Here is a 24,025-nt window from a genome sequence, read left to right on the forward strand (position 1 = left end):
CCCGTCTCTTACCGCCAGAGCGCGGAGTACCCGGATGAGGGCGCGCCGTCGGGGGTCATTGTGAAGCGGCAGCTGCTACGGAGGTGGCTGGTGCGGGCGTGAGCGGGTGGGGGAGGTGCGCGGACACCCCCTCCGCTGTCGGAGCCGACCTTCGCCCCAGTCCACGCCCTTCGCCCATCCACAGACCCTGTCCTCGTCCCCTTCCATTTCTCTGGGAGCTCTCGGGGCTGTTCTCCCTTTTGGAACCGGAAGTACTGCAGAGGTCTTGAGGGGGAGGGGGTAACGGCAATTTGTGCACCTCGCAGACTAGAACCCAGGTCCTGACCTCCCTCTCCTTAGTACCCCCCGCATTCATCCAAACTCAGTCGGTACCCTCGCCTGACCCTACAAGGACTGATCACCCCGCCTCACTTCGAAGGCCACCAGGAGGCTCGCCTGTCCCGTTTAAACTAGGTTTTATTTTTCAGACTTTGAAGGGCCCACTGGGCCACTTGCCCAGCATTATTCGTGCCCCTGTTGCTGTACAAATTCTGACCTCAAACACAAAACCAGGATTTCCTGGGTGGGACCGTTAATGGCCCAGGAAAGCAACCCCCAATTTCCAGGCCACTCCCCGCAGAGAGGCTTTGCAAGGAGTAAGGGAAAGCTTCGTGGCTTGGAGTAGCTTCAGAATGCCACAGAGAAGGCAGCCCCCCCGTATTACAGATGAGGAAGCTGAGGTTCAAGGGAACTGGTTTACTTAACATCCCGCAGTAAGTCGAAGGCAGAGCCAGGTGGCAACCCTAGTATGGATACTACCTCTTGCAGACACGTAGCATAAGAGCCTGGATGACCCCAAGAGACCTCTGAACTGCGGGGAGCTAAAACGTCATTGTAGTTTACCTGTGTAGTTTCCTACACCAAGGGCTCTCCCTGACTTGGGAGGCACAGACTTACCAGGAGAAGGAATACAGGCTTTGTCAAAAGACTAGGTGTGGGTTTGAGTTCTGGCTCTTAACTGTTATGACCTTGGACAAGGCACTAGAGCTCTCTGAGTCTGGTTCCCAGAAGTAAAATGGGGTCACAGACTCAGCTGCCTCCTTGCTGGTGTGGTGCCAAAACCAAGTGTGTGAAGATCTTTGTAAACTAACTCACTGCACATGATGCCCACATGAGAGGTGAAGTTACTCTGTGGGTAACTGCCCCTTGGTGAGGAGGTGGGGTGCATAAAGGCAGCCCTGTGCCCAACATAGATTGATTTGTCTTCTAGCAGCCAAGTGCAGGTGTGAACCTTGGTCAGTCCCATGCTCTTCTCCATCCCCAGTGCACGTACTAGAGTTTGGACTTGGATCAAAGTCTGGGGCAGCTCCCTCATTACTAGGGCCTTGGAAGCATGATTGTGCCTCAAGGCTGCCGGTGCATCCAGCAGCCCAGACTGTTTGCCTCTTCTGCAGGTGCCGCTGCCGTTGTCACGGTGCTTGGACCCCGCTAGCACCCACAGGATTGCCTGTCCTCCAGCGGCTCAGTGCAAAGGTGTGAACTCTGCGTGCTTCAGAGTCTCCCCACCATGGTGAGTCCCATGAGGGCCGGGGCAGAGGAAGGACACTGTGGTCTTGGAGCAGTGGGGGTGCCAGCCCTAGGCGTGCTGGAATTCCTTACACCCTGATGAAGAGACACTGCTGCCTTCTAAGGTTCAGAGAGGTTAAGAGAGAGAGAGTCATCCTTCTTCTCAGGGCCTGATCCCTGCTTCCATTTCCCAGCTGGTCCCAGCCAGACCCAGGGCTGCAGCCCCTGAGTCCCTGCAGGACCCATCTGGCCCTGGTCTCAGTCATACATTTAGATCAGAAAATTATTGGTTAGGTATTCTTTAATAGACACTGTACCAGGAGCCCTGAGGGATCTGATGTCTGTTCCTGAGCCTGGGACAAGTGTGGGCTGGTCCCAGAGGTGGGATCTGCACTGTGGGAAGCTCGGCATGGCCCGGGGGTGGGGGGGGGGGGCATCGCTCCAGGCCCACTCTAGAACTAGATCTGAACCAAAGCAGGCCTTGGACAGACTTGGGTTCAAATTTCAGCCTGTCACCAACCAGAGACCTTCTTACAAGAGACTTGATTTTTCTGAGCTTTTTTTTTTTTCCTTCTTATCTACAATGTGAGGCAGATAAAGGCCCAAACTACAAGTGGCTGCGAGGTGTTAATCAGACCAGAATCCTGGGGGCCTCACTCAGTGCCTGATCAACTTCCTTTCCTTTTCCATCCTCTCAGGCTGCTGGGAACCAGGGTTGGCACTGGTGTCCGAGCCCTCCTTTGGCTCTGGGTCAAAAGTGGTTGCAAATCCCAGGCAAGGCTATCAGAGATGGTGGTTGGGGCGGGGTAGGGGGGGAAGTACATTCTTGGAGGGTGGTGGCACTGGAGGCTGGACTTGAAGTTGAGACCAACTCACAATTTCTTTGCATATTCCAGTCCCCAGAGGGCTCTGAGAGCCACAAGCACATGCCCTTACTAGGGCAAGACCTCTGCCAGTCTCAGCCTCCCTTCAGCCCCTGGGGAGAGCAGCATGATAAGACTAAAATGGAACCGTCTTTGGAGTCAGGCCGACCTGGACACTTGCTGGCTGTGTGACTTTGGGCAAAGTCATTAAACTATGCCTCAGTCTTCTTCAGGCTAATCTTTCCTCCATAGAGTTATTGGGAATATTGAGTAAAACATGCTTAAAAAGCACCTGGACCCTGGGTCTGGCTCTCAGTCACTATTTGGGAACAGAACCCATAACAGCGTTATCATTCTGCTTGCTTCCTGCTGACCTGGGCTGCTCTCCTTAGACCAGAGAAGATGGCTTGGCTTTGGCGCTTGCCCAGGCCCAGGAAAGGCCAGAATTTGCTCAGGGGAACCAGGTGCCTGTGGGTTTGGGGTAGGAGCCTCCTGGAAATGAGCTTTGATGGGACCTGGATTGGCAGCAGCTGCCCAGGGCCACCAGGCGGCGCTGGGAGCCTGCCGTCTGGTTCCTCATTGGGCTCCAGTCTTTCCCTCTTTGTGATGGAGGCAGAAGCTGGCACCAGCTTTTCAGAGTCCGCTTGAGAAAGGGAGTAACTGCCTTGTGTTCAGGTCTTAAATCTACAACAGGTGTATACTCTAGTTTATTAAGCCTCTGATTTGCTGAGGAAGACAAAGGTCAGAACAACAAGGTGTCTTCCCTGAGTTCTCACAGCTGGTGAGAGGCAGATGGGATTTAAGCCCAAGAGCTCGTGACCGTGACCGCAGAACCCAAAGCCTTTGACACGCTAGCCCCCACGCTGTCTACTTCTGCCTGCACCCCTTGTCCACTCAACCCTACCCTCAGGCCAGCTGCCCTAGACCCTCCCGCCAGAGGTTCCCCACGGCCAGGTTCTACCTTCCGCTTGTGAGGACCTGCCCACCTTTCCTGGTGGTCACTGGTTGCTTAAGTTGTTCTAACTTGCTTCCTGCCCTGGCCACTGTCCGAGTTCACATCTCCAGACCCTGGTGTGTACTCTCCCTCGGCCTGGAATATTCTCGTCCTTTTTCCCTTCCCCCCATGCCCCTCACGCTCTTGACTTCCCTAACTCCTTCTCCTTCTTCACAAAGACTCCCAGGAGCCACTGAGGAGGCAAGCACATTCCTCTTGCGTAGCACCTCCCACAGCATGTGGAGACGATCTTTCTGTTTCCATCAAGGGTAGGAGCAGCGTTCTGTGGATGAACACTGGGCACACCAAGAGGCTCAGGAAATGTTTGTCTGGCACCAGAGCAAAGGAGTGTAGGGCCTCTCTGATGCCTTCTCCTGGCACAGGAGCCTCAGCCTGGGGCTTTGACAGAAGAAGGCTGTTGGGCCCTAATTTTATTAAATTCTTCTAGACTCAGGACTCTGGTTCCCTTCTTTGGTCTACACTGAAGCCCTTTTTCTAGATAAATTTAAGCCGTAGTCCAAAACAGTTCATAAATTTTGCCCTTAATCAATAGTCCCAAATTAAGTGAACTCACAGAAATATCTGCCTGAGAAAGTCATGCCCAATTCAAGATACTGCCGTGTCCCTGGAGTCCTTATGGCTAATGGGTCTCCAGCATAGCGCTGTGGCGGGGCGGGGACTGTCCCTGCCAACCGCACCTGGAACTTCCTCCCGGCTCCTCTCTTGCAGACGTCCAAGAAGCTGGTGAACACGGTGGCAGGCTGTGCCGACGATGCCCTGGCTGGTCTGGTGGCCTGCAACCCCAGCCTGCAGCTCCTGCACGGCCACCGCGTGGCCCTCCGTTCCGACCTGGACAGCCTCAAGGGCCGGGTGGCGCTGCTGTCGGGTGGGGGGTCTGGCCATGAGCCTGCCCATGCCGGTGAGCAGTCTGGGACAGAGGTGTGAGGGGCAGGTGCTGGGCAGAGTGGACGGGGGCTCCAGGAGATCCTCAGTGCTGCCAGGAGTTTTAGGACAGAGCCCAGGTCGGGGGCTGTCTCAGTCCCTCAGGCTGTGACCTAGGGCTAGTCAAGGCTTTTCTCTGGGCCTCAGTCTCTACATCTTATGGGCCAAGTGATCTCTCGGCTCCTTCCAGCTCTGAGAGTCAGTGATTTTGTGAATCCTGGCTCTCCAGGCCTCCCTGAGCCCTCCCCCTCCTCCATGAAGCCTTCCTGACTTTTCTAAGTTAGAGTAGTATCCCTCCTCTGAATTCCCACCCCACATTTTCACATACATCACAGATAGCCCTGGAATGTTTCCCGCTCAGTGCCAGGGATGTGAGCTCTCAAGAACTCCTGGGGGTCCACAGACCCGGCTTTGTATCCTCTGTTCCTCTCCTGTCTCCCTTGGCAAATCCATCCATCCACTAAGCACCCTTTATGGGCACCTTTCATCATCTGGCACTGTCTGGGGCATGAGGGATATAACCTTGAGCCAGAAAAAAAAGGTGCCTGCCCTCACAGAGCTTCTTTTCTCATTTAGGGAGATGTAACCAGGTAAATGTGTAAGTGAGAGAGAACCTTCCAGAGCATGTTAAGTGAAGAAGCAAAGACAGAAGAGTGGGAACACAGAACAGGGAGTCACTGGGTGCAGGGTGATGACTGCCTCCGTTGGGAAGTCAGGGAAGGCCTCTCCGAGGAGACCGCTCCCAAGGAGGGCGCCCCCGGGGCTCTTCCAGCACCAGGCACACAGAACGGCTCACCAAACCATGACGCCCAGCAGCGTGGGAAGGCCCGGGGACCGCAGGCACAGGTCCCCAGCCAGCATCTGCTCTGTCTCCAGGTTTCATAGGGAAGGGGATGCTGACGGGGGTCATCGCAGGAGCTGTGTTCACCTCCCCGGCAGTGGGCAGCATCCTGGCAGCTATCAGGGCAGTGGCCCAGGCGGGCACAGGTAAGCCTGGCAGGCGGGAGGGGCTGCTGTGGTGAGGGCAGGCGCTGACGGGGCCCTGCTGGCTGCTTCTGCAGTGGGGACCTTCCTCATCGTGAAGAACTACACTGGGGATCGGCTCAACTTTGGCCTGGCCCGGGAGCAGGCCCAGGCTGAGGGCATCCCTGTGGAGATGGTGGTCATTGGGGACGACAGCGCTTTCACCGTCCTGAAGAAGGCGGGCAGGCGGGGACTCTGCGGCACAGTGCTCATTCACAAGGTGAGATTTCCCACCCGGACACTGGCTGGCTGGCCGGCTCCCCGCAACCCCCAGCCTTCTCTTTCCACGCAGCACCAGGGACCTGGACCTTTCCAGCCAGCCCAGCCCCTGCCCCAGGAGGCCACTCTTTCCCCAGTGTTCCCTGATCCCCTCAACTCCCTAAGCCCAGAATCTAAGTGTTTTCCTAGACCGTTCCCTCTTCGTCCCCCACACCCAGCCAGTTGCCCTGTCCTCGTCATCCGACTCCTGAATTGCCTCCAAGCTGCACATGCCTCTCAGAGCCCTGCCCCTCCTGTCCCGGCCTTGAGTCTGTGCCCGTGTCCTCCTGCCCAGCCGGCTGCAGCTGCTGCTCGTGCCCCCCCCCCCCGCCTCCTGCCTGCCCCTCCAGCATGTTCCCCACGCTGCCCCAGAGGTACCTTTCGAAAAGGCGTATTTGACCAGGTCGTCCGCCTGCTGAAAAGCCCTCTGGGGCTCCAAGAGTCAGTCTAGGCTCTGTGGTCAGGTGGCCACCGCGCTGTCACCTCTCCTCCCTGACTTTCTAAGTTCATTTGCCATCACGCATCTTGGGCTCCGTTAATGCCAGTTCACCACATGCCTGGGCTGTGGGTCCCTTCTGGGGCTTTGCTGAAGCTTCGTCTAAGGCTGTGAAAATCCTTTCACTGCCCAAGCTCTTCTGGACCTAGCTAACTCCTGCGATTCTGTACAGCCACCTCCGATGTCCCTCCTGGGTGGAGGCTCCCCTCCTCTGTGCTCCCGTGGCATCCCGCTGTGACAGTCCGCCTCACGTTCAGTGTTCAGTCTGCAGTCATCTCTTTCCCCAGATTCCGATCCCTCCGAGGCAGGGACTGTCACTCGGTCAGCTTTTTTTCTTCTTAGCACACCCTGAGTGCTTGGCAAAAACGCAGTGGCTGGGTGTGTGCGTGAGAAGGGAGAGACAGCCACAGCGTATATGCTGTGGAGAACCAGCTCTAGGCGAGTCACCAGGAAACTGGCTACCAACTAGCTGTGTGACATTGGACTAGTCAACGTCCCTTCTTTGGGCTCATTTCTCTATTTGCGAAGTCCCTTCTGGCTCCCACAGACTGGGCTTCTTGAAGATTGCAGGCAAGTGCCCTGCCCTAAATACGGCGGGTGAGGCTGATGTGGTAGTACCGAGGTGCCTTCTTCCAACTAGAAACTCAGCCCCAGCCTGTCTCCTCCCCGCTAGCCATACACTGACTGCTTCCTCTTGTCTGTGTGGGCGCAGGTGGCAGGTGCCCTGGCTGAGGCGGGTGTGGGGCTGGAGGAAATCACAAAACGTGTGAGCGCGGTCGCCCAGGCCATGGGTGAGTGCTGGCCCAGGGATTTGGAAGGGGAAGGTGGGAGGTCCAGGCTGACCTTGGGACTGACTAGGTGCAAGTTCCCTGTGACTTTCCAGGTGATTCCCCAGGGGCGGAGGGAAGGTCTCCCTGGGGCAGTTCCTGGGGACTGGTATCCTTGGGTCCGCAGGCTGGGTTTCTCCTTCCCCACTGAGGTGACCAGTGTGGCAGCCAGGCTCAGTGAAGAAGCTGCGGTGGGCTAGGCCCCCCGAAGCGTGGCCAGTGCCTGCCGCCTGCCGCCTAACACCAAGAACAAAACACTTACCTTTTCCGCGCCTCCCTTCTGGCAGGGACCCTGGGAGTGAGCTTGTCCTCTTGCAGCGTCCCTGGCTCCAGACCCACCTTTGAGCTCGCAGCAGATGAGGTGGAGCTGGGCCTGGGTAAGTTTGGGGCCGCCCCTCCCCGGCTCTGCCTGTGCCCTGGGGTTTGCCCACATCTTATCCCCTGGGAGGGAGCTGGTGCCTAAGAGATCTCATACTTTTTTAGGCTTTTTTTTTTTAAGTTGATGTGTTTAAGTAATCTGTACACCCAATGTGGGGCTCACACTCACACCCCTGAGATCAAGAGTCACATGTTCTTCTGACTGAGCCAGCCAGGTACCCTAAGATTAGTATTTCTAAGCGGGCGCTTGGATCTCTTCTGGCCCAGCCTGTCTGGTCTCTTCACCTGCATTGTGGTCCATACCCAGACTCTGGCCACAGGGGCTCTGTGCCTCACCTACCTCCTTGCCTTTGCTCATGCCCTTTCTGGGTCCCTCGGCCCCTGCCAGAATGCAGCCCGTCTTTCATCGGCGGTTCAGAGGCCACCCAGCTCCCTTCTTCCTCCCCCGCCCAACCCTGTGTTTCCAAAGTGATGGAGAGAGGCCTCATGTGGCCTCACTGTGACTGCCTCCAGTTAAAGCTACTTAGCTAGTTAAGAGTTAAGTAAGGCTGTCTCCACCGCCCAGCTGTAAGCTCCCAGAGAGTGGAGACTGTGCATTTCGCATTATTCAACACTCCTCACATCCACAGTGCCTAGCTAGTGCTGAGCACTTCGTAAATGCTCGAGGAAAACATGATCAGTGAGTCCCCAGGCCCTGAGTGGGTCAGCAGTGACCGAATCTGTCCACAGGGATCCACGGGGAAGCTGGTGTGCATCGGATAAAGGTAAGCGGACTCCTGGGCCCAGGCTGGTCTCAGACCGAGGCCTTCCAGCAAAGCTCACTGCTGGCTCTCATTCCGACAGATGGCGAGCGCCGACGAGATTGTGACACTCATGCTGGACCACATGACGGCCTCCTCCAACGTGTCCCATGTGCCTGTGCAGGCCGGTGAGGGGCTATCATGCTGTCTCCCAGCCTTTCCTCCTCCTCTGGTCAGGCGGCCTGGAGAGCCTCATGTGGGGGTCGCATCTGCCCACAGGCTCCTCAGTGGTGCTGATGGTCAACAACCTCGGTGGCTTGTCGTTCCTGGAACTAGGCATCATAGCGGACGCTGCTGTCCGTGCCCTAGGTGAGCCCCACACCGGAAGGGGACTTGCCCAGCCCCTGGAGCTCCTTTCCCTGAAGCCCTTTGAAGCTGGACAGAAGAAAAGCAGCCACAGTGGGGTCTTGTGATGGCCCAGAGCAGGGCCTGTGCGGGCAGATGAACCTGAGTCAGACCATCACTGCCAGCTGACTGCTGGGTGCCGTGAGCCTCTGCCCTTGTCTGTAAAGAGGGGGCAGTGATAGTTCCTGTGCTTCTGGGTTGTCGTGAGGATTACGTGAAATTAAACATATGTATCACACCTAGCACAGGGCCCTGCACCCAGCAGGAACTCAGGAAAGGAGACTTGTAATTACCCATCTTCCCCATAGAGGGGGCACTGCCAGGGAATTGGGTAATTTGGGGCATCCTTGAGGGATGGCTGGAGGGATTCTGGCCATCTCCCTACTAACCTCCTGGCTTCCAAAATCCTTGTTTTCCTGGTTCTTTCTCTGATGCTGTGGGGACAAGTGCCCATCCTCCGCTTCTTGCCTCATGGGCTTCCTGCTCTGTATTGCAGAGGGCCGCGGGGTGAAGATTGCCCGTGCCCTGGTGGGCACCTTTATGTCCGCCCTGGAGATGCCCGGCATCTCTCTCACCCTTCTGCTGGTGGATGAGCCTCTCCTGAAACTGATCGGTAAGACCTGGAAGCTGGGGTCATCCAAGCCAGGCATCCTTGTGGCCCAAAGGAGCCACGGGGGAGTTAGGGACGACACCCTATCAGGGCTGACCATGACCCCTGTAGAGAAACCCTCTGTAGATACTCCAGCCTTCAACTGTTGCTTGAGGAGTTGGGATTACGATCCTCCCCAGGGACCCTCCACACTTCCCTTGTATACAGCAGGCACTGGGTACTTGCTTGTCGATATGGTGAGAGCCAGACACCAGGTGGGGAATCCAGGCCCCACTTGATCCCTGTCTGGCTGACCCATGTCTATGAGTTGTCCTGCTGTCCCTAGATGCTGAAACCACCGCGTCAGCCTGGCCTAACGTGGCCAAGGTCCCCGTGACTGGGCGGAAGCGGAGCCGGGCAGCCCCTGCTGAACCTCTGGAGGCCTCTGTTTCCACCACAGCAGGAGGTACCAAGCCCTGCTGGTGGGGAGGGAGGCCCGGGGCTTCCACCTGTGGGTGTGGGATGGGTGGGGGCTCTTGAACCCACAGCTCCCACACCCGTCGTGGTGGGTTGTGAAAGGGCCAGGTGGGCCTCTGCGCCACTGTCCTCCATCTCCAGGTTTGACCTCGAAGCGGGTGGTGCTGGTGCTGGAGCGGGTGTGCGCCACCCTCCTGGGCCTGGAGGACCACCTGAATGCCCTGGACCGTGCTGCCGGCGACGGGGACTGCGGCACCACCCACAGCCGCGCTGCCAGAGGTGGGCGCGGGGTCCCGCTGGCGTCAGGAGCGGGGCTGCTGTGGGATGTGGTTCTGAGAGGCGCCTGGGTGGCTCAGTCAGTTAAGTGTCTGCCTTTGGCTCAGGTCATGATCCCAGGGTCCTGGGATGGAGCCCCACGTTGGGTTCCCTGCTTGGCAGGAGGCCGGCTTCTCCCTCTGCCTGGCGCTTCCCCTGCTTATGCTCTCAGTCAAATGAATAAATAAAATCTTTTTTAAAAAATTAAAAAAACAAACAAACATGGGTTCTGAGATTTGGGCACTTTATGAACCGGAACATCTTCAAAAGCATGGCGAGTGTTCGTGTTGGAATGGCCGCCATTTATTTTGCCAAGAACCTGGCATCTTTTCCCCTTTCCCCAGGAAAGGATTCTTCTGACGCTATAAATGTAGAAGGGTTGCTATTGCAAAATAAAATGTAACCTTTTTAGTATTTTTTTACATTTATTTTGAGAGAAAGTGAGTCAGGGAAGGGGCAGAGGGAGAGCGAAACCCAAGCGGACTCCACACTGAGTGTGGAGCGGGACACAGAGCCCCAGCCCCTGACGCTGAGATCCTGACCTGATCTGAAACCAAGAGTCGGGTGCTCAACCGCCCAGGCCCCCCGAAAGTAATCTGTTTTTAAAAATTTATGTATGGGGACGCCTGGGTGGCTCAGTTGGTTAAGCGGCTGCCTTCGACTCAGGTCATGATCCCAGTGTCCTGGGATCGAGTCCCACGTCGGGCTCCTTGCTCGGCGGGGAGCCTGCTTCTCCCTCTGCCTCTGCCTGCCACTCTGCCTGCCTGTGCTCACTCTCTCCCCCTCTCTCTCTGATAAATAAATTAAAAAAAAAAAAAAAGACTCTCCCTCTTCCTTCTCCCCTTCCTCCCTCACTCTGCCTCACCCCAACGTTCACTCTCTTTCTAAAAATAAATAAATAAATCTTTAAAAAAAAAAAAATTTATGTATGTATGTAGGTATGTGTGTGTGTGTACGTGCCCCAAAATCAAGAGTGTCGCTTCTTCTACTGACTGAGCCAGCCCGGCGTCCCCAAATGTGATGTTTTACAGTGAATAATAACTTTGGGTTCAAGAGAAACTCCCACAATTGTCCTTACTTTTCTCGGCTTGAGGGAGGTTAATGAAAAGCTCCTAATTATCCAGCATAGTTCAGGCAAAAAATCAGGGCTCCCCCGGGCTTGGCACAGCTCTAGCTGCTCTGAATACAACAGTGAGCAAAGCAAATAAACCTCCCTGCCCTCGAGGCTCGTGTACCTGTTCGGCTGGAGGAGGCACACAGTCAGCGGCAACCATCAGCAAAACAGAGAGGTTGGAGGCGCGCAGGGCTGAGGGGGAGAAATGAAGCTGGGAAGCGAGGCTTGGAAGGTCAGCATGGGGGTGTCTGGGGCAGGCCTCACTCTGCGTGCTGCCCAAGGTTCTTGTCAGTCCCCGTTTCCCAGCCTTCCCCAGACTGCACCCAGGATGGAGAAAGGGAGCTTTGGGAATCTTCTAGGTTGGTCCCCTCAGCCTCTGTCAGGGGCCGGGCCTTCCGCCTGGCAGTGAGGCCTGAGTTGCTTGATTGGGGCACAAGCAGATGGGAGGGAGGGTCTCTGAATTCTTCATTTTTCTTTCTGCAGCCATCCAAGGGTGGCTGAAGGAGGGTCCACCCCCTGCCAGCCCTACCCAGCTACTCTCCAAATTGTCCCTCCTGCTCCTGGAGAAGATGGGAGGCTCATCTGGGGCGGTGAGTGCCAGCAGCCCCTGGGACCAAACGACTGACCCAGAGGGACCCCAGATTGGCTGAGGCGCACGCCAGCCCCTTGTGCTCAGCATTCTGGTCCTCCCCAGCTTTATGGCCTGTTCCTGACTGCGGCGGCTCAGCCACTCAAGGCCAAGACAGACCTGCCAGCCTGGTCTGCTGCCATGGATGCCGGCCTGGAGGCCATGCAGAAGTGAGCCAGAGCCCCAGGCCTTCGACCAAGGGTGGGCGGGGGTTAGTGGATGGTGTCACCTGCTCCCAGCCCGCCCCTCTCCATCCCACAGGGAGTCCCTGTAGGGAGTCTTAACTCATCCTTGCTCCCTGCCAGGTACGGGAAGGCTGCTCCAGGGGACAGGACAATGGTGTGTATTTGGCCCCGCCCCTCCCTCTTTGTGGTGGAACAGAAGCCTCGAAGGCTACCCTCAGTGGCAGGGCCTGTCCTTACTCCCCTCTCCCTCACCTTACCCAGCTGGATTCCCTGTGGGCGGCAGGACAGGAGCTCCAAGCCTGGAAGAGCCCAGGAGCCAGTCTGTTCCAAGTTTTGACCAAAGCGGTCCAGGTGAGCAAGCAAGTTAATACCTTTCCTAGACCTGTTTCCTTCTTCAAACATGGAAAGCATCATCTGCATCAAAGGATTGCTGTGAGGCTCGAGGTAGGAGGAGCCCCGGGGCATCTAGGACACAGCAAGCCCTCAGTAGATGGTGGCCTATGGCCCTGCTAGAGATAGGAGAGGTGACCTCTCCACCCCGGTGACAGTACTCAGGGTGCTGGAAGGGCTGGGACAGGAGGGTGTAGGGTCCGTGGAGGAAGGAGGCCTGCTGGCTTGTCCTTGAACCTGCTCCCATGCTCCCACCCAGAGTGCAGAAGCTGCAGCCGAGGCCACCAAGAACATGGAAGCTGGGGCGGGAAGAGCCAGTTACATCAGCTCTGCGCGGCTGGATCAGCCGGACCCTGGGGCAGTGGCAGCCGCAGCTGTCCTCCGCGCCATCCTGGAGGCCTTGCAGAGCCCGGGTGTGTGAGGACATCCTGGACCTTGGTGCCTCTCACTGCTGGGCAGAGGTGGCCACCGTTGCTTCTTTTTGTCTTCCAGCTGTTACCCTCCCTCACCGTTTGCCCCCAGGGCCTGTCCTGGGTTCAGCAGGCAACCTCTACCAGCCATGAAAGTTCCTTCGGGAACTGCAGGGCAAGTGGGTTGGGTAGGACTTTGGCCCTGCCTTTTCCCTTTTCGGGGAGATAGAATTCTGTCCGTGCCCCAAGCCACCTCAGGGCCTCTGCCATAGGCACTTTCCTTGGGTGCTACCATGGCCTTTAACTGGCCATGCTAACTTGATTGTAAGGTTCCTTGGGAAAGGCCTTCCGACCTTGAGAGAGTATAGAAAAGCAAGTGAAGTAAAAACCACACTGAGGGGCACCTGGGTGGTTCAGTGGGTTAAAGCCTCTGCCTTCGGCTCAGGTCACGATCTCAGGGTCCTGGGATCAAGCCCCGCATCAGGCTCTCTGCATAGCAGGGAACCTTCCCCAACCCCCTGCCCCTGCCTCTCTGCCTACTTGTGATCTGTCAAATAAATAAATCTTTAAAAAAACAAAACCAGGGGCGCCTGGGTGGCTCAGTGGGTTAAGCCGCTGCCTTTGGCTCAGGTCATGATCTCGGGGTCCTGGGATCGAGTCCCACATTGGGCTCTCTGCTCAGCAGGGAGCCTGCTTCCTCCTCTTTCTCTGCCTGCCTCTCTGCCTACTTGTGATCTCTCTCTGTCAAATAAATAAATAAAATCTTTAAAAAAAAATAAAAATAAAAAAAATTAAAAAACAAAACCACATTGAAACAATAGCTCCTGCTTCTGCTGAGGGAACTTTTTCCAGGTGTGAACCAGTGGGCCCACTGATGCCCCAGGCACTAAGGCTTCAGCCCCAGGTCAAAATGATTCCCACCCCTCCCCTAGCACCTGAGACCCAAGGGCAGGGTCTGTGCCGCTGGGCTCTTTCACCATTCCTGTTTTCCAGTACACGCCACACCCAAAAGCCGTGCTTTTCTCAGCAATTAACTTAAACAGAATTCACAGATTCTTAGGGATCCAGATGGGCAAATGGGACACCCAAAGAAATCACACTCTAAAGCTCAGCGGTTGAACGGAAACTGCACCCAAGCCAAGCAGGTCTGAAAGCACTCGCTGATGGCACGCGGGCAAGCAGGAAGGGGCCGCGGAGGCCGGTGCGGGGTGGGGACAGGACGGCCCTCGCCAGGCCCATCCTAGGTGCAGGCGCAGTTAAAAGCACCGGCATGGACTCAAGGCTAAATTCTGATTCTGCTTCAAGCCAGCTACGAAAACTCAGGTCTACTGCTTAGCCTCTTGGAAGCTGTAACATCGGAACAGTACCCCACGGGGACGGGGGTGAGCACTGAAGTGAACTGATGCACAGGCCAGGTGCTTACTGTCTGAGAGGCACCGTCACCTCCAGTGTCCGCCCCCAACTCCTCCTGGGTTATCTGCTCCACCACCAGGAGGTGTCGGCCCAGGAAGGGGGCTCTCCATCACTTACTGTGCCCAAACTTGACTGCAGCCGCCCTCAGTCCCTGGGCTCAGGGCCCCCTCTTCCCCATGGGTGTGCACCCCGGATCCCAGATTGCTAGGTATGGTTATCAGTGTGCACAGAACACACAGACCGGCAGCTGGGAAGGAGACTGGCACAAACATCTGGCCTATGGATCCCGATTTTACCATTTCCTACCCAAGGGACCTCAGTCACCAGTGACCAAGTCACTTTCTGAGTTCCGGATTATAAAACAGGAAGCATTTCCTTCCTTGTGAGATAACCCAGTACTCAGAAGCTTTTCATTATTAAGGACACCCACACAGACCACGAGTCATACGGTTCCAGGACAGTCACGGGATTTTTGGTGCCTTTGGGTTTGTTCCTCCCCAGGCTGAGGGTCAGAACTGTCCAGAGGCTTTTAATAAGTTTCTCAGAGCTCATTTAGCCACCATGTCACGGCAGCACAGTAGAGAAGGCTTTGATTCTTAAAAACATGATAAATGGAAATCAAGCTTTAGGTTACAGCCCCCCCCACGGAAAGAGGGGGCGCTGGTCATGTTGACTGAGGTGTGTGGCAGTCATCCCAATGGCTTCAAAGGCTTCATCCCCTCAGGAAGTCCAGTCAGTCCTGCCATCAGGCCACATGGGGTTGGGGTAGACAGTTGGCCTCATCTCCACCTGCCAGGGGAAGTGCACCCCAGCCCTTGGGTGCCCACTGCTTCTCACTAAGGACGACAGTATGGAACCTGGGACCTGGCAGGGCTCGTTGGGATAGGGCGGGGAAGCCACAGCACCCCAAGCCCAGCTTCTCGAGAGGCAAGCAGCTGCTCACCCCCTGGCATAACAGGAGACCAGTTCTGGCCTCGGCATGAGGCAGCCCGATACTCGGCAGGGAGCACCTTGGAAAGTGGCTGTGGCCCCAGGGATCCGCTGGGCACGGTGCATCACAGCTTTGGCTTGTTTCATGGTAAGCTGGAGAGTGAAAATCAGCTGGGCTGGGGCTCTGCCAGCTTGCCCGGGGGACAGGCAGGGGAGCCCTGGTCCAGGGAGGGGCAGCAAAGGAAGTGTGAGGCCCCCCTGGGGCTCAGTGCTCCGGGACATCTGGGTATAGCCCGTTGTTGGGAGAGCAGGCTACCAGGGTTCGTGGGGCTGCCTGGCCGTGACTGGTGCTTGCAGGGGTCATAGGCAAAGGCCAGAATCTAGGCCAGGGCTGTAGCAGCAAAGGGGAGCCACCCAGTCAGCCCAGGCAGACGGGGAATGTGGAAACACGAGACAGAACAGCAAAGGGCAGTCAGCTCCCCGACTTCTCTGGGAACCCGCTCGGCTGCCATTCTCCCCACTCCTTCCGTCACCTTGAGAAGTCTGTACCCAGCCTCACGCCTGGCTGGGCGGCTGATGCCCAGCCCACAGTGGGGGTGGCCCAAACGGAAGGCAGGCCTTTAAGGGGAAGCTGCTGGACCTCGCTGCCTCCCTGCCTCTGCACATGCCCATTGAGTACCAGCTCAGCTGAGCTGTCAAGATCTCCTACCACATCCTAGGGGTCTAAAGGGGAAATGAGCTTGACTTCACACGGAGAGCAGGGGCGGCAGCAGCAGCCCTGGGCTGGGGGAGGGGGGCGTATGTAAATGAAGAACCGAGAAGTTGAGGCCAGGAGGGAGTACAGAAGCCGCCAAGCGAAGCCAGGAGGCAGCACGGTGGGGTGGCGGAGGGAGCAGTCCCCATGTGGAGGCACGAAGAGGTCTGGGCCCGGAGCCCAAGGCGATCTGTTGCTGAAGCCAGACGGGAGCCCCAGGCAGAGCAGAGCTGCTGAGGGACAGGACAGCACCTTCACCTGCCCCTGGCTGCCCCTTCCCGCGTCATTCCCCATCACGCAACAGGGGCTGGAAAGACAGGCAGAGGCAACGGGGTTAAAGGCATCCCCTCAGCATGGCCCTACCGTGCACGAGTCCCACAGGCCTGAGCGGCTCAGACAGAACCCGGACCTGCAGAACGTTCTCCACCCAAGCCACGTCTTTTAGGGAAGCCCCAGAGCCCCTTGGCCTGATAGACAAGCCCCCCTCACTACACCCTTCGGGTGCCTGATGGCCACAAGCAGGCGACACCTAGTTCAAGCGCTCACCCCTTCGGCCTGCTAGATAAATCCTGCCTCACAAGACTAGCCCCAAGGCTGGAAAAGTAGAAATTATGACACCCGCTCATCATGCCCAAGCCCTTCCTTGGGGGAGAGAAGGCCACGCTTTCCCCTCGTGAAACCACAGGAATCTGGGGAGGTGCAGAAAGACCTGTCCTCTCCCAAGAAAAGAGGTTCCCGGAGCCCCCAAGCCCGAGCTGCTGCTGGGGTGTGCTGCGCTGACCCCCGTGGGCCCCACCGCCAACCTAACCCCACCTTCAAGCCACTGGCTTTCCCACCACATTACGGAGTGCTCTTCCTGGCAAGGCCCAAGCCTTTCCTGGGGGACCCTTCTCGAGACCTGGTCCAACCCCAACCTGGAATGGGAGACTAGGACCCCGTACCTGTCCTTCCGTCAGGGTCCCTGGCTCTGGGCGTTTCCAAGACGAAACCAGGAGGATATAGAGCACCAGGAGCCCGAAGACCACCACCAGCATCCCCAGGCTGTTGGCAAAGATGGCTTCCCCGGGCAGATGGGAGTACGGCTGGGTGGCATTGTTCCTGAGGACGACAAAACAAGGGAGGCCCTCGACAGACTTTCTACCTGTTTTTGCCCAACACCCTTAGCAGATGGTGAAGAAAGCTTCCAAGGACCATCTGTGACCTGGAACGTTAACATACTAAGCCCTTCCCACCACAGCAAATCTCTGCAGACTGGTTTTTCCCGCTGAGGGAACTAAAGCTCAAAGAGGTGGGATGCACTTGTCCAGTCACAGAACTAGGAAATGGCACAGCCAAGACGTAAAGCCCAGTCGGACCTCATATCTATTTGCTTTCACTACCTACGCTCCCGCCTAGAAAGAATAAGAGATGGTAGTGGTTAGACATACAGGCTATAATCTTGACTCAAAGCCAGGCTCTGCCACTTACTGGCTGTGTGCCCTTAGGTAAGTTACTTAACCTCTCTGTGCCTCAGTTCCTTTATTTGTAAATGGCAATGACAAGAGTACCTATGTTGTAAAAATGATTAAAGGATTCAATTTAAGGCGCTTAGAAGAGTTTCTTAGTACTTAGTAGGCTCTAAGTACTTGATACACACAGTAGGTACTGAGTCAATTTGATGGTAGATAAATGTTTGCTGAGCAATTTACCATCTCCATCTGAAGACTCCATGACCTTCCAGACCAGGAACAAGCCCAACTCCAAAGGCTCCCCTCCCTTGGCTAGGTCCTATGCTCACAGGGCACACCTTTCGAAGACCCCATGTCTTCCCCCTCCGTGTTACAGTTGGGGGCCCCACTGCACTCACAGACTGAAGAAAAGCTTCTCATTAATGCCGGAAATGACCGACGCGATGGACAGAGAAAGGATGATGACTCCAAAGAAGACGTGGACGGGTTTAAGGAGGCTGCGCAGCCACTCGGACGCCCAGGGCAGCAGGAAGACAACAAAGCCCAGGAACCACTGTGGACACAGGGAGAAAGAACCTGACTGCCCTGTGCTGGACACCTCACTGGGACCTCCTACCCTGCAGTAGTCCCCCGCCCTTCTTTCCCAGCTCAAACCTCCCATCAGGGGCCACCCCTAGCTTCTGCACTGTGGTCGCTTCTTAGCCAAACCAGAATGTTCCACGAAATGTTTAGCTATAAGCCCAGGCTCCTGAAAGCCCAGCCATCCTTGTATGTCTGTGTTTCCTTCCACTCCTGGCCCATAAGACTCCTTGCTTGTAGGGGGCTGATGTCAGAATGTGGAAGCCACTTCCAGAATTGCTTCTGGTTCAAAGAACAGTGGAAAAGATGATCTAGAGTTGGCGTGGCGTGTGCAGTGACTGGGTGACCTCAGCGACGACAGACTGGCAGCGCACCGGGTAAGAGCAGAACAGACGAGCATGGGAATCTACGGCATTTAAGCTGCCTGCACTCTGGGATGCGCCCTGAGGAGCCATCTCCGGGCGCTGAGCAGAGGGAGCGTGTGGTGCAGGTGCACGGGAAGCCCTGAGCAGAGCCCACAGCCGCCAGCTGGGAGCGGGAACCCAAAGGAGAGAACGCACCTGGCAGGCGAAAAGGAAAACGGTGACGATGCCCAGCCAGCTGTGCAGGGAGTAGAGGTTGGGGATCTTGGAGCGGCGGTGGAACTGAAAGACGGCGACCAGCCCCAGCACCGTCAGGATGAAGGCCAGCAGGTGCAGGGCCGCGTGGCCCATCTTCCATGGCAGCTTGGGCCCCGCCCAGGACTGCGGCAGCCGGTACACCAGTGAGGCTGCGGAAGAGAATGTCCCAGGGCCCAGCTTCTCCCCTTCGTGCTACTCCCCCCCGCCACGTTAGGGGCATGAACGCGGCCTCCCAACCAGAGGAGGAGGGGAGGGTAGCACAGAGCATCCCCCACACCCGCCCCAGCGTCTCCTATCCCTGCTCATTGCTGGCATAGTGGCCAGCCGTAATGAGGTGTGTGTTGGGGCGAGGGGAGCATAGTGATATGAAGGGAGGAGTGGGCTTCTGGGACCTGCCCGTCTTTGAGTGCATTACACACGCACTCGTGGGCACTTCTGCAGCTGCAAAAGCAATGTCACGTTCAATATTTCTTCTAAGCGAATTCTCACAACTGATGTCAGCGGTCACAAACGCAGGCTTTTAGCAAGGTTAGAGAACCTATGTCCACCCCCTGGCTCTGCCTCTCGGTCATCTGGCATCTTGTTTCCAAACCTCCCCATTCCAAAAATGGGGATAACGGTGGGGACTCATCTCACAGGCTTCTTGGAAGGACAAAACGGGATGAGGTTTCAGAAGTACACAGAATGAGCTGCTGTGATTGATGCCATCATTCCCATTTTACAGGTGGGGAAATGAGGCTCCCCCTGGGCCCCAAGGCCCAGCTCTGAATGCACGGGGCAAAGATGGGTCTGGCGGGAGGAAGCCGCTTCCTTGTGTAAGGACCTGACTAGGGCACAAGAGGCTTCGATCTCCCGCTCCCTAAAGCAAACTACAGCTTACGGGCCACATCCAGCCTGCTGCACGTTTTTGTACGTAAAGTTTTATGGGAATACGGCCACGAATATGTTTTGGGGTTAACCATGGCTACTCACACTACAAGAACAGAGATGAGGAGCTGCAACACGGGTCCTGTGCTTTGCCAAGCCTTTGTCATCTGCCCCTGTACAGGAAGTCTGCCACCCCAGCCCTAGAGTAAAGCTACCCTCCCCAGATGCCCCCATTCTCACTACTCCTTCCTGCGAATGACACCTGGGCCGGGAGACAGCCTGCCCCACCGCACTCCCAGAGCCGCAAAGCCAACGGCGACCAAGGCCAGCCCCAGGGAAGTCTGGGTACTCACCAGCGCTGTAGAGCACCACTAAGCCAACAACCATGAGCACTGGGTGGTAGTTGAACATGTGAATGGTGCCATCCCAGGCAAAGCCCCCATGCCACAGCTGCATCCAGTAGATGGTGAGGATGACGCACAGCACGCCCAGGAGGCACAGGGCGTAGAAGGACAAGTAGAACCACCCCACGGCCATTCTGAGCAGGCGCTCCTGGGAGAAGCGGAAGTCACACGTCCCTGCTGGCTCGAGTGCCCCCCACGCACCAGCTACTGCAGGGAACACCGAACTCGCTCTTACTGGTAACGGCGGGCACTTTTCACTTTAGCCCTCCTGCCACCAGCCTGGGCAGCACCCCATGAGACCTGGGGTGCTGGGTCGGCCTGATCTCAGGTTATGCACAGTAAGGGTGGCCCCACCCAGGACCTGGCAGCACACAGTGCGGCCAGCATGGGCCTGCGCCCTGCTCTGGAGAGGGGCTGGACGTCAAGGCTCTTGGCCCAAAGCCCTGGGATTAGCCTCCGTTCACAGGACTGAACGGTAAAGAATCCATACCACCGCCCCCCACCAAACAACAAGGGGCAGGAGTCCAGACCCAGGCTAGATCGCACAAATGCCTGGGCCCTCGGTTCTGACAGAAGGAGGCAAAAATATCACGTGCAAGGAGCCAACACACAGCGATCAGGCCAGCTGAGAGGAAGTCCTGGGATCGTCCACTTCTACGGAAAAGTTCTTCACCAGATGGCAAACTCTCTGGGGCTAACCCTCCCTTTGCGGAAGTAAGATCAGGCCTCGGCTCTGAAGGCCCCACACTCCACACCTTGAATTGGACAGCAGCCCTCAGATGTCCCTAGACCCCAGACTTCTGCTTTCTCTTCCTCTGAGGAAAGTTCAGAAGAAAAAAGAGGAAGCAAGAACTCATGGTCTAGAAAGCAAGAGTTTGTTTTGAGATTTCTCTGTGTCCTAGGTACACTCAGACACCTACTCCGGTTTCAGACAAATGTCTAGGGCCCTGAGCAGCTGCTCTTACAAACCAGGTAACTGGACTTGAGGGCCGGCTGGCAGGCAAATGCACAAAGCCACAGGGCCAGCTCTGCTCTCGGGCCCAGCTCTCGTGGCAGTCCCCATGTCCCATGGGCTCACACTGAGGAGGGGACAGTGCGGCCTCCTGCAGCTGAGATCCCTCAGTCTGAACCAGGTAGCGGAGAGGAAAGTCCCTGAAACAGCCGAGAACACCCATGGAGATAAAACACTCGGTTCCTCACCTTTAGACGTAGCAGTAGGCTCACCGAGCGATGGCCGAGACTCCCGTTCCTATGAAGCAGGGCGCCTTGAGCAGATCACTTGGCATTTGTAGGACCCGGTTGTCTCATCTGAAAGGCATGAACGCATGAACCCCTTAGCTCCTGTGAGCAGTTACCATCCCCATTTTACAGATGAGGAAACTGGGGCTCAGGAAGATTAAACACCAGCCTTTGGACCCAGTCTGAAACCCATGAAACCCTTGTCTGCTGGGTTTCAAGGCTCCTGTTTTTTCCTTGACCATAGGTTGCTGGAAGGGCAAGTGAGGAAATATCCTTAAGGACGTTGTGAGAGCAAAGTATTCTTCTCTTCTGGGTGTTGTCACAGGAGTTCATCCTAGCTACAAACTACAGCCTGAAGCTCGTGCCCCCCGTGCCAGCCCAGGCCCCCTGATACTGTGCCAACTCTCTCCACAGCAGGTGTCCCCCTACTAATGACACAGAAACAGACCCCGAACTCTCACAATGTGACCCAAATTGGCAGTAATCACTGAGAAAGGAAGATCCAAGGGGCTGGGGATAAAATAAGCTTCCATAAGGCCGAGGGAAAATAATGTCACCATCTTCCTAGAAGTTTCATGACTCAACTACTGAGCTCAGAGATTGGCTACCTGGCCTCAGAGGTGACCCCTTAGTCCCTGTAAGAGCAGAGAAAGTTTCAGGTCACCGGATGTTTCAGTCACCTGCCCAGGAAAGTCAGCATGAAGCACTCAGTCAGCAGGCTCCCTCCCTCACACAATTATCTTTCATGACTTCCTTTTCCTTTGGGGAAGAAAAACCAAAGTAAATATAATCAAAAGGGCTGTATCCACCCTTCTAGAAGAGGTCCTGGATTACTGCCCTGGGACAGCCTTAGAGTTCACAATGGGGATGCTTTTCTGACAGAAAGCTGCAAAGTTAACACTGTTCACAATACAAAGATGATCCCTTCCTCTGTGCAAGAGTGCAAAAGAAGAAAAGAATGCAGGAAGCCTGGGTGGCTCAGTCAGTTAAGCCATGGCCTTCGGCTCAGGTCATGATCCCAGGGTCCTGGGATCGAGTCCTGCATCGGACTCTTTGCTTGGCAGGGAGCCTGCTTCTCTCCCGCCTCTGCCTGCCACTCTGCTGCTTGTGCATGTGCACTCTCTCTCTCTGACAAATAAATAAATAAAATCTTAAAAAGAAAGAAAGAAAGAAAGAAAAGAATGCAGTGAAAATTGCAACCCTAACACTGAGAATACTCTCTCATTGATTCCAAGAAAGTAAGTTGTGCTATGATTTCCAGATATGCTCACCATTGTTTGGTTTCTCATTCTGCCCTCACTTTGTAGAGCCCCAGGCTGTGACAGAAGTCAGCTTGCCCTTCTGTAAGGGCCGGAATGGTAAATATTTCAGGCTTTTCGAGCTGCAGTCTCTCTCCCAACTATGTCATCAACTCTTCTGATGTAGTGCAAAAGCAGTCATCATAGACAGTACCTTCACAAATGAACACAGCCATGTTCCCAAAAAACTTTATTTGTGGGCACTGAAATTTCAGATTCATGTCCTTTTTACATATCAGAAAATATTATCCTTTTGGCGTCTGGGTGGCTCGGTGGGTTAAAGCCTCTGCCTTCGGCTCAGGTCATGATCCCAGGGTCCTGGCATCAAGCCTCACATCAGACTCTCTGCTCAGCAGGGAGCCTTCCTCCTCTCTCTCTCTCTGCCTGCTTCCCCGCCTACTTGTAATCTCTGTCAAATGAATAAATAAAATCTTTAAAATACAAAAAATATTTTCCTTTTCAATTGTTATTTTTTTTTAAAGACTTTATTTATTTATTTGACAGAGAGATCACAAGCAGGCAGAGAGGCAGGCAGAGAGAGAGGGGGAAGCATTTTAAAACATTTTAAAAATGTAAAAACCAAGCAGGCGGTGTGTCATAGTTTGTCAACCATGATCTAAGAAATGTACTCTCCAACCCAATACTTCCCTCAGTTCCTTGACAAAAAGGCTTCTCCCTGGCTTCAGTAAAAAGAGATCAGGCCCAGGGTGCCTGGGGCTCAGCTGTTAAGTGTGTGCCTTTGGCTCGGGTCCTGATCCCAGGGTCCTGGGATCTGGCTATCTGCTCAGCAGAAGCCCATTTCTCTCTCTCTCCCACTCCCCCTGCTTGTGTTCCCTCTTTTGCTGTGTCTCTCCCTGTCAAATAAATAAAATATTAAAAAAAAAAAAATCAGGCCCCAGTGTAAGAAATGGGTAATTTCCATTCAGCCCTTGATCTTAGAAAAAGGCTCTATTCCAAACTCTTACAGTACTACTTTTATTATTTAGAACTACATAGATGGAGGAACAGAAAGTCGATTTGTTGCCCCCGTTTCCAGGATGAATGGTGGGGATTTTGGAAATCCTAAGAATCAGACTTCGGGTTCAAGTCCTAAACTCTTCTCTTACAGATCAAGATCACTGGGACTCAAAGGAGAGCGACTTGGCCACGCTGAGTGGCAGAGCTAGTACAGCTTCCCTCAGCTCCAAGGTCTCCTTATGTCCAAAGGTGGCTTCTGTAAAGTCTGGGCTCAGGAGCGAGGACCCCTAAATTACAGTCAGGAGGTAGCTAGGCAAGGCGCTCCTCCGCGCCACAGAGATTACAGACCCGACCTTCCAGGCTGCCCCGGTGTGGCTCAGCTGTCCGGAGAACCCTTCCAGGAACCCCGAGCCCGATCCCCGACTCTTGTGCGGGGACGAAGGGCTGTTGGTCCTAGCTAACCTTCGATGACAATTAGGGCGAGGGGCTCCGACTCCTGACTGCGACTTCCGAAGGGCTTTTGTGCCTGTACAACCACACCACACCTGCAGAAGGAAGGGCGCGGACAACGGGGTCCATGTCCTACAAGAGAAAGCTGAGCTCGAGTGACGAGTAGCGACAGCACGAAGAGAGGCAGTAGCGGAGCCAGCACTCGAACCCAGATCCCCGGACTCCCCATCCGAGCTCTTCCTCACCCCCGAACCACAGTGCGTCGCAGGGGTCTCGGAGACCCGCCTCTCGCCCCCCGGCGCCGCAGCTACCAGGACTCCAGGCGTATGGAATCACGAACCCACCGCATCACACACGAGCACACAGTCCTCGCCAGCGCCTCAGTGCCCACGAACCCGGCCGCCTCCCCCTCTTATAGGCTCCCCGCACTTCCGGTCGCGCGCGCGGCCGCCTGGGAAATGAAGTCCGAGGTGGCCGGCTCCCATCT

At 55.7% G+C, this 24,025-nt stretch overlaps 2 protein-coding genes across 8 annotated transcripts; one reads left to right on the forward strand and one right to left on the reverse strand.

Moving 5' to 3' along the window:
- Positions 1–2: 2 nt before the first annotated feature.
- TKFC (triokinase and FMN cyclase) lies at positions 3–13,159 on the forward strand. Of its 4 annotated transcripts, none has more exons than XM_059143830.1 (18): positions 3–83; positions 1,434–1,549; positions 4,132–4,321; positions 5,221–5,331; positions 5,406–5,587; positions 6,834–6,912; positions 7,236–7,325; positions 8,056–8,090; positions 8,170–8,254; positions 8,346–8,435; positions 8,968–9,084; positions 9,407–9,526; positions 9,679–9,816; positions 11,450–11,556; positions 11,661–11,764; positions 11,900–11,933; positions 12,041–12,130; positions 12,429–13,159. In XM_059143830.1, the coding sequence occupies exons 2-18, from the start codon at positions 1,547–1,549 to the stop codon at positions 12,588–12,590; spliced, it is 1,737 nt and encodes a 578-aa protein (XP_058999813.1). In that variant the 5' UTR covers positions 3–83; positions 1,434–1,546; the 3' UTR covers positions 12,591–13,159. The 4 variants fall into 4 exon arrangements, with proteins under 4 accessions (XP_058999813.1, XP_058999829.1, XP_058999822.1 ...); XM_059143846.1 differs by having other exon boundaries at positions 41–90; XM_059143839.1 differs by having other exon boundaries at positions 54–115.
- A 1,299-nt stretch (positions 13,160–14,458) lies between these two features.
- Positions 14,459–24,004, reverse strand: LOC131813525 (lysosomal membrane ascorbate-dependent ferrireductase CYB561A3). Of its 4 annotated transcripts, XM_059143865.1 has the most exons (8): positions 23,784–24,004; positions 23,551–23,633; positions 20,795–20,902; positions 19,544–19,742; positions 18,264–18,472; positions 17,523–17,677; positions 16,618–16,774; positions 14,459–15,983 (listed from the first exon to the last, which is right to left on the reverse strand). In XM_059143865.1, exons 4-8 carry the CDS (start codon positions 19,725–19,727, stop codon positions 15,960–15,962), a joined length of 729 nt encoding a protein of 242 aa, XP_058999848.1. In that variant the 5' UTR covers positions 19,728–19,742; positions 20,795–20,902; positions 23,551–23,633; positions 23,784–24,004; the 3' UTR covers positions 14,459–15,959. The 4 variants fall into 4 exon arrangements, with proteins under 4 accessions (XP_058999848.1, XP_058999855.1, XP_058999838.1 ...); XM_059143872.1 differs by lacking the exon at positions 23,551–23,633 and having other exon boundaries at positions 23,883–24,004; XM_059143855.1 differs by lacking the exon at positions 23,551–23,633.
- Between the last annotated feature and the right edge of the window lie 21 nt (positions 24,005–24,025).

Source organism: Mustela lutreola, chromosome 1 (assembly GCF_030435805.1).
Source record: "Mustela lutreola isolate mMusLut2 chromosome 1, mMusLut2.pri, whole genome shotgun sequence".
Classification (NCBI taxonomy): domain Eukaryota; kingdom Metazoa; phylum Chordata; class Mammalia; order Carnivora; family Mustelidae; genus Mustela; species Mustela lutreola.